Source organism: Pseudonaja textilis, chromosome 3 (assembly GCF_049901715.1).
Source record: "Pseudonaja textilis isolate UNSWEBS1 chromosome 3, rPseTex1.2, whole genome shotgun sequence".
NCBI lineage: Eukaryota > Metazoa > Chordata > Lepidosauria > Squamata > Elapidae > Pseudonaja > Pseudonaja textilis.
The window spans coordinates 491,848-499,927 of record NC_141992.1 but is presented as its reverse complement, the minus strand read 5'-3'; the positions used below and the strand labels follow the sequence as shown (position 1 = coordinate 499,927).

Below are 8,080 nucleotides of genomic sequence, written 5' to 3'. Positions count from 1 at the left end.
GGGGCAGGGAAGCCAGGTGGGCCCCGGGATGTTGGCTCCCAGCGGTGGCATCAGCTTGCGAGCCCCGTCAAGGCGGACGGCTGCCCTCTTCGAACCCGCCGCCAGTCCCGGCGGTGTTTCACATTTCCTGTTGAGACAGGTCCAGGAAGTGGCAGCCCCCCGCCCCGATTCTCCCCTCGTCCGGGGTGCGGGGGAGGGACCGCAGCTGACTCAGCCTTCCCCCCTTCGCTCTCCCCGAGGACCATAAAGGGCCCCGCCGGCGGTCGGGCTGCAGACGGCTGTGCTCGGCTGAGCTTGGCACTACCCGCAGCCCGGAGCAGGAGAGACGCGCTGCACCCGAGACCCCCGCCCGCCTCGCCTCCGCAGCCATGAGGGTCCCCGCAGCCCCGGGCCTCCTCCTCCTCCTCCTGGCGCTCCTGCCGCTGCCCTGCACGAGGGCCGCCCTGCTGGAAGGGAAGGGTCCGCTGGTCGTCCACTTCCCCGGGGACGCGGTCAGCGGCTTGACGGACCGGGAGCTTGCCCTCGTGAGTCCCCAAGCTGCGCGCTCCCGCGGGCCCTACGCTGGACAGAGCCGGGAGGGTACTTCGTACTTGGCGAGAGCGAGCGGGGCGGCGCGATCCCTCCGGCGCGCCCGGCTGCCCCCAGGCCCCCGCAGGCCCCGTGCGCTTTCAGCTGGCGCTGCGCTGCGCTCGCCCGGCCCAGGTCAGGTGGCGCAAGTGCGGGCGCCGTGGTGAGACACCAACCCCGCCTGTGACCCCACCCGGCTCTTCATTGGGTGCCAGTGACTGACTGTGGACCCCGGGTGACCGAGGTCAACAAGACGGTCCTGCCCCGTCCTCACCCACGCCCCCGCCGCCCGTCCCCCGCTTGCCACACCTCCGCCGGCTGCCTTCCTGGGCCAGAAGCCCTCCGCTAGCGCCCTCTTCTCTCCTCCGCAGCGCTACCTCCAGCGTTACGGGTACTTGACGGGGACCAACCCCGGGGGACAGGTGAAGCTGGAGACCCCCCTCAAGGCCATGCAGAAGCGGCTGGGCTTGCCGGAAACAGGGCAGCTGGACGCCTCCACCCGCGCGGCCATGCGGGCGCCCCGCTGCGGAGTGCCGGACGTGGGTGGCTTCCAAACCTTCCAGGGCGACCTCAAGTGGGACCACACAGACCTCACCTACCGGTGAGCGAGCGGGCACCGTCGGCGGGTTCACAGCCCCCTCCCGCCCCCCCGCGGCGGAGTGCAAGTGGAGGGGACCCCAAGAGTCAGATCGGGGAAGGCTGCCCTCCTCCCCTCAGAGGCAGACCCGTGTTTTCCCGGGCGTGCGTGCGTGTGCGTGCGTGTGCGCGCGCGGGGAGAGGGGCCGGGGCAGGGCTTGCTTGGGGGCGCCTGGCAGACTGGCAGCCTCCGAGCCTCCTCCTCCTCCTCTGCTCCTTGGCAGGGTGGTCAACTATTCCCCTGACCTGGACGGCTCCATCATCGAAGACGCTTTCGCCAGAGCCTTCCGGGTGTGGAGCCAGGTGACGCCCCTCACCTTCACCCGCCGGCAGGAGGGGGAGGTGGACATCCTCATCCAGTTTGGAACCGGAGGTGAGTTGGGGCGGGAGGAGAAGAGGGTTGGGGGGCAACTGGGACCCCCCCTCCCCCCTGCCTGCCTGCCTGGAGGCTCCCAGCTTGGCAGGATCCCCGCCGGGACTGTGACCCTTCTCCTCCTCCCCCCCCCAGAGCACGGTGATGGCTACCCTTTTGATGGCAAGGACAACCTCCTGGCCCACGCCTTCCCTCCCGGCAAAGACCGGTTCAGCGGGGACGCCCATTTCGACGACGACGAGCTCTGGACGCTGGGCACGGGCATCGGTGAGTGGCCCACTAGCTGGCTGGTGCGTCTCTGGGGTCCGGGGCCTTGCCCGCCTGACGGCCGCTCCCCCTCTTCTCCAAGCAGTGGTGAAGACCTACTTTGGCAACGCCAACGGCTCTTCCTGCCGCTTCCCCTTCACCTTTGAGGGCCGAAGCTATGCCTCCTGCACCACCGACGGGCGAGATGACGGGCTGCCCTGGTGCGCCACCACCCCCAACTTTGACCGGGACAAGAAATACGGCTTCTGCCCCAGCGAACGTGAGCAGCCGATGCCCGGAAACTGGGAGCGGGGAGTGGAACGGAACGGGACAGGACAAGGCAGAACAGAGCATAGAACAGAACAGAGCTGGGAGGGACCTTGGAGGTCTTCTAGTCCAGCCCCCTGCTCAAGCAGCAGGCCCTAGCCCAGCAGCTTCCGACCTTTGGGCCCCAGGGAGCCGCTCCACGCCGAGAGCTTCTTCGGTGGTGGGCCGGAGGGGGCCTGGTTTCGAGTGCTGCTGGAAGGGGCTTCGCTGGTTGGCACGTCCCGGTTTCCGGCCTGCCTGGGGTTGGGGGCCCCTGCCCGAAACCATTTCAGAGAAGTGGCTGGAATCTCCTGCGAGTGGATTGATCAGGACTGACACCCTGGTTGCCCCCACGGGGTGTGGGGAGATGGGGGTGTGTGCGTCCAAAAGTGGGCACCTGCCCAGCCCCTCCCAGGGGGAGAAGCGAAAAGCGGGAGGGGGGGAAGCAAGCAGGCCCCACTCAGGCTCTGACTGGGGGGAGGTCTCCCCTTCCATCCATTTGGGAGCCCCTGGTCCTCCTTCTTTAGCTTCACGGGGGGCGTATCAATTGAATGTAATAAATCGCCAAGAGAACGGAGCGAGGGGGGGGGGGGAAGTTTGGTTTCCTGGGACTTTTGGGTGAGTTCCTTTCTCCTGGCGGCTTTGCTAGTGCTCTTCACCTACGACGGGAACAGCGACGGACAGAAGTGCGTCTTCCCCTTTGTCTTCGAGGGCAAATCCTACCAGAGCTGCACCACCGATGGGCGCACAGACGGCTACCGCTGGTGCGCCACCACCGGCAACTTTGACCGGGACAAGAAATACGGCTTCTGCCCGAATAGAGGTAGGTGGGGTGGGGGCCAGGTGGTGGTCAGGAGGAGGTGTGGTGGGGGGAAAGCCCTCTGCCCGTGCCCAGGGACACGCCCTGGCGTTACTGGGGTGCAGGGGGGTGCAGCTGCAGAGCCCCCAGACCAGCCCTGACCGTCTCCTGTTCCGCTCCAGGTGGTTCTGCTTGGCCGCTGAGGCCTTCGGGGGGCTGCCCAGACTTCTGGGTCTGGGGGCCAAGGCTGACCTCTCCCTCTCCCCCCACCCCCCCCAGACACGGCGGTGATTGGAGGGAACTCCCAGGGCGATCCCTGCTCCTTCCCCTTCAAGTTCCTGGGCCAGACGTACAACAGCTGCACCTCCGAGGGACGCACTGATGGGAAGCTCTGGTGCGCCACCACCAACGACTACGATGCAGACAAGAAGTGGGGCCTTTGCCCTGACCAAGGTAAGGGGGAAGCCCGCCTCCCCGCCCTCCTGGTGGGGTGGGGACTCAGCCCACCCAACCGAGTGCCACGCGAGGCGGAGAGCAGCCCGTTCCTTGCCCCAGCTCCTCTCTGAGAGCAGGCGCAGTAGTGGAGAAATGGCAGGTAAATAGGTACCATTTCCACGTGCCCTTGGCACACACCTGGGCTGGCCCCAGAAGAGCCTTCCAGGCAGGGCTGGCTCCCTTGGCCAAGGAACAGGGCGGGGCAGGGGGACCCTTCACTTGGGCACGCACACACAGGCACCAAGGGTGTCGGGAGGACTCTCCGCCAGGGGGAGGGGAATGGCTGCCTTCCTCAGCAGGAGAAGGGGGCGGGAGACGAAGTTCCAGGGGCCCCAGGGACTGAGGGCCCCGGTCCGGCCTCTGCTGCCGCTTTGCACCCCCAGGTTACAGCCTCTTCCTGGTGGCGGCACACGAGTTCGGCCACTCGCTGGGCCTGGAGCACTCCAGCGTCCGGGAAGCCCTCATGTACCCCATGTACACCTACCTGGCTGACTTCCAGCTGCACTCGGATGACGTGGCCGGAATCCAGTATCTCTATGGTGAGCAGGTGGGCGGGGGTGGTGGTCCCTGGAACAGGCAGCCCTCTGGCCCTGCCTGGGGAGCTCCCGGGGGAATTGTGGGGGGGCTATTCAGAGACCGTGTCCTGAGTGACCTTGGTCTGGAAGCCGCTTCCAGGAAAAACAGGAGGCCCAAATTACTTTAGCGTGATGTGGAAGGACCCCTGGAGGTCCTCTAGCCCACCCCTGCAAAGCACTGCAGTCCCCCACCATCAAAGGAGCTCCCCCCAGCTCCACTCTTGAGCTGCTTCCTCCCCAGGGGAGGGGAACTCTGTGCCTCTGATGTGCTTGTGCTGCCCCCCACCACTAGGTCGAGGATCAGGCCCTCAGCCCACGCCGCCCAGCCCGCCTCCCCAGGACCCCACCGAAGCTGGGGACTCCTCCACCGTGGACGACGACGACTCTTCCGTGACCGAGACCCCTGCTGGGGACGGCCGGAGCAGCGCCTGCCGCCTGGGGGGCTTCGACGGGGTGGGTGAGATCCAGAAGGTGCTGCACTTCTTCAAGGACGGGTGAGAGGCGAGGCAGGAGGGGCCGGGCGGAGCTGGGGGCGGGGGTCTCTCTGTGCCCACGGAGGGCCCAGGCTGAGCTGCCTTTCCTGCTCAGGCAATACTGGCGCATGTCGGGCACTGGGGCCGGCCCCCTGGAGGGCCCCCTGCGCATCCAGAGCACCTGGCCGGCCCTCCCGGACGTGATTGACGCGGCTTTCCAGGACCCTCTGACCAAGAAGCTCTTCTTCTTCTCAGGTGAGGCCCCCTCCCCACCCAAAGGACCCTCGGGAGGCCCCCGGCCTCTCTCCCTGCTGAGGGGCCCCTGCTCAGCCACCCACCCTCCCTCCCCTTCCTCTGCAGGCCAGCGCTTCTGGGTGTCCCAGGGGCCACGCCTGGTCGGCCCTCGGAGCCTGGACAAGCTGGGCATCGGGAGAGACGTGCCCAAGATTGCGGGGAGCCTGATACGGAGGCATGGGAGGGTCCTGCTCTTCAGCGGAGATCAGTTCTGGAGGTACGTGGCCTGGGGTGCGGGGCTGAATGCGGGGGCCCTGCCCAAGCAGGCCCTTCCTTTGGGAGCCAAAGCCGCCTAGCCTCCGGGAGCCCCAGCCAGCCCCTCCTGGCTGGAGCTGCCCCCACCCAACCCCGGCTGCTTTGCCTGGGCTGCCTGGGCTGGCGGGAGGCTGCGTTGCCCCTAGACCGCCTGGAGGGAGAAGGAAAGCAGAGCTGGGATTCTCAGTCTGGTCCCGAGAAGAGGCATCCAGAGGGTATCTTTAGGGGCCTTGCTAACTTTTCCTCCTGCCCCCACCCCCCCCCAGGCTGGATGTGAAGAAGGAGCGGGTGGACAGGGGGTATCCGCGCTACCTTGACAGCCTCTTCCCTGGAGTCCCCGTTGATGCTGACTTGGTCTTCCAGTACAAAGGTAAGGGGGGCAGGAGCGGCCCGGCAGCCCCCTCCTCATGGCTCCTGTGCCGGGGGGCAGCCCAGGAACTCTCCCCCTCCCAGCAAGGAGCTGTGGGGAATCGGGGCTGCAGGAGGGAGTCGGCCACTAGAGGGCAGCAGCGGACAAGAGCATCCCTGACCCCGGCTGGCCCGCCCTGGTTCTGCCCAAGCAGGAGGGGGGGGAGGGAAGGGGAACCCCCCCCCCATGTAGGAGGCACTGACACACACAAACACACACATACACACACACACACACACACACACACACCCAGAGCTTTTAACTTGTGGGGCTGCTGGAACTCCTCTGGTTTGGCTCTGGGGCAGCCCCTCTTAGGTGGGGGCTTTCCTGGGAGAGAAAGGGGGAGGATGCCTGAGTGCCTGAATTCGGTGGAAGAGCCCCCCCCCAAGAGACCCTCCAGGGTGTGAGGTGGGGGGGAAACTCCCCTTCCTCTCCTACTCTTGGTGGTTGCGGTCTGGGGGCTCTTTCTGCACCCCCCCCATCTCTGACTCCCTTCTGGGATGCAAAGCAGACGGGGAGGCGTCTGCTGGCCACGCCTGGCCCTGGGGAAGCTGGGGGGGGGCCAAGGGCCTTTCTCCCCCCCCCCAGGGAATAAGGCAGCCTTGGGGGACACCGTGGGGGGGTGAGGGCGGGAGCGGAGGCCAGGCTGGGAGCTCTGGGTCTGGTTTAGGTGTCTTCCTCCCTCCCAGGAGCCTTTGCAGTAATGGGGGTGCTGCCCCTGAACCCCACACCTCTCCTCTGCCTGGCCTCCTTGGACACGAGGAGATGACCTCTGGGGGACCCTGAGGTTCCCTCCCTGGGGCCGCTCTGCGGTGCCTGCTTGCCCTCACCAGCCCTTTCCCCTCTTCCAGGGCGCTTCCACTTCTGTCGCCACCCCTACTGCTGGCAAATGAGCCCCCGCTACCAGGTGACCCGGGTGGGGTCCTTCAAGCAGGACGTCCTGAAGTGCCCTGAGCAGTGAGACCCATCCCACCTGGACCACCCCCCCCCCCAGTGCTTCGAAAGGCCTCTGGACACGGAGGCGGCATCGACGCGCAGCTTTGACCCCTGCCTGGCTGGCCAGCTGATGGGGCCGCCTCTCTCATCGGTGGGCCAAATGCTGCCCTGGCCCCCTCGGGCCCCCTCAGCCTCCGGAAGACCTGCCAGGAGCAGGGAGGGGCTGCATGGGGGGTGGGGGTGGGAATCCACTGATCCACTGATGGGAAGCTCCGGCCACGAGCCCCTCCCCTTGCCTCCGTCCCTCCCTCCCTCCGGAAGCCTCTGGTAGGGAGGCTTCATGGGGGGGGTTGTGGGGGGGGGCTCTTTGCCACTTTGGAACTAAGTATGTGCTATTGAAAGCGGGGGGGGGGGGCTCCTGTCTGCTCCCCACTTTGCGCCCTCTTGCCCTGGAATCCAACGCAGGCTCTGCCTTGCCAAGAGCTGCTTCCCGTCGGGGGTGATTTGGATACCTGGCTTAAACAGAATGAGAGAGTTGAGAGGGACCTTGGAGGTCGCCTAGTCCAGCCCCCTGCTGAAATTACCCCAGTAATTTTGGGGGCGAAGGAAGGCGACAGAGCGGAGCCTCGAGGGCTCTGACTCCGTATCGTGTGGAGGAGATTTTAATGTCCTTTTGCCGAGGCGGCCAAGAAGCTTCGATCGCTCCTCCCTGCAGAAGTTGGGCAAACGGATGCCAGGCTAAATTCCGGGTTCCCTTTCCCCTTGGTTGTTGGGGGGCTGAAGCCCGGTTTCTGTGCCATCTCTCCCTCCCTCCCCCCTCCTTATATTTGGGGGAGGGCCTGCTGGGGTTCGCTTGGAGCATTGCCTGGACTGCTGTCAATTGGGCGACCTGCACCGTATCCCTGGTGTTGTTTTTTTGGAAATAAATATTTGGTTTAGTTTTATTTTGTTGCACGTTTTCTGTCCATTCGGCTCTAACTCGGGTTCCGTCGGGTGGGGAATGAAGTCCTGTCCGTCACACTTCAGGGGGTTCGGGCCGGTCTCCAGTCTGGGCCTCGCGTGGAAGGACCTGCGGCTCAGAAAGGCCACAAAAAGCCCCGTTTTTAATTTAAAAAAAGAAAAGTTCAGCCGTGCAAACTAGAAAACTGTACATTAAATGGCTCCACAAATTGTGTTATAGGGAGCCCACAACCTACAACTGCTCATTTAGTGACCGAAATTACAGCGCTGCTGAAAAAAGTGGCTTATGACCATTTTTCACATGATGGTCACGCGACCAAAATTCAGCCGCTCGGCAAGTGGCTCATATTTATGACGATCACCGTGTCCCAGGGTCACGTGATTGCCTTTTGCAACCTTCTGATTCACTTAACAACCATGTTACTAACTGAACAACTGCGGTGTTTCACTTAACAATGGTGGCAAGAAAGCTCGTGAAATGGGGCAAAATTCACTGAACAAATGTCTTGCTTAGCCACAGAAATGTTGGGCTCAATTGTGGTCATAAGTCAAGGACCCAGTCCTGGTGAAGAAGCTCAAGAGAAACTGCGCTTAACTGAAGAGTCCCTAGATTTGGGGCTCCTCCTTCCTGGGGCAGCTGGATTCCGCCTGGCCCCCCATTCCAGCCCCCTTTGCACCCTCAGGGCCAGCCAGCAAACAGGGTCCCCACTCTGTGGCCCCTGAACAAGGCCGCCCATCCCTGGGCCGAGGGGGGTG

General features: G+C 64.7%; 1 protein-coding gene across 1 annotated transcript; it reads left to right on the top strand.

Annotated features, from left to right (window-relative positions):
- Positions 1-263: 263 nt before the first annotated feature.
- MMP9 (matrix metallopeptidase 9) lies at positions 264-7,308 on the top strand. The gene is made up of 13 exons (XM_026721765.2): positions 264-524; positions 939-1,168; positions 1,428-1,576; positions 1,712-1,843; positions 1,929-2,102; positions 2,778-2,951; positions 3,207-3,380; positions 3,806-3,961; positions 4,290-4,491; positions 4,586-4,725; positions 4,831-4,981; positions 5,286-5,389; positions 6,280-7,308. The coding sequence occupies exons 1-13, from the start codon at positions 369-371 to the stop codon at positions 6,387-6,389; spliced, it is 2,052 nt and encodes a 683-aa protein (XP_026577550.2). The 5' UTR covers positions 264-368; the 3' UTR covers positions 6,390-7,308.
- Positions 7,309-8,080: the final 772 nt, after the last annotated feature.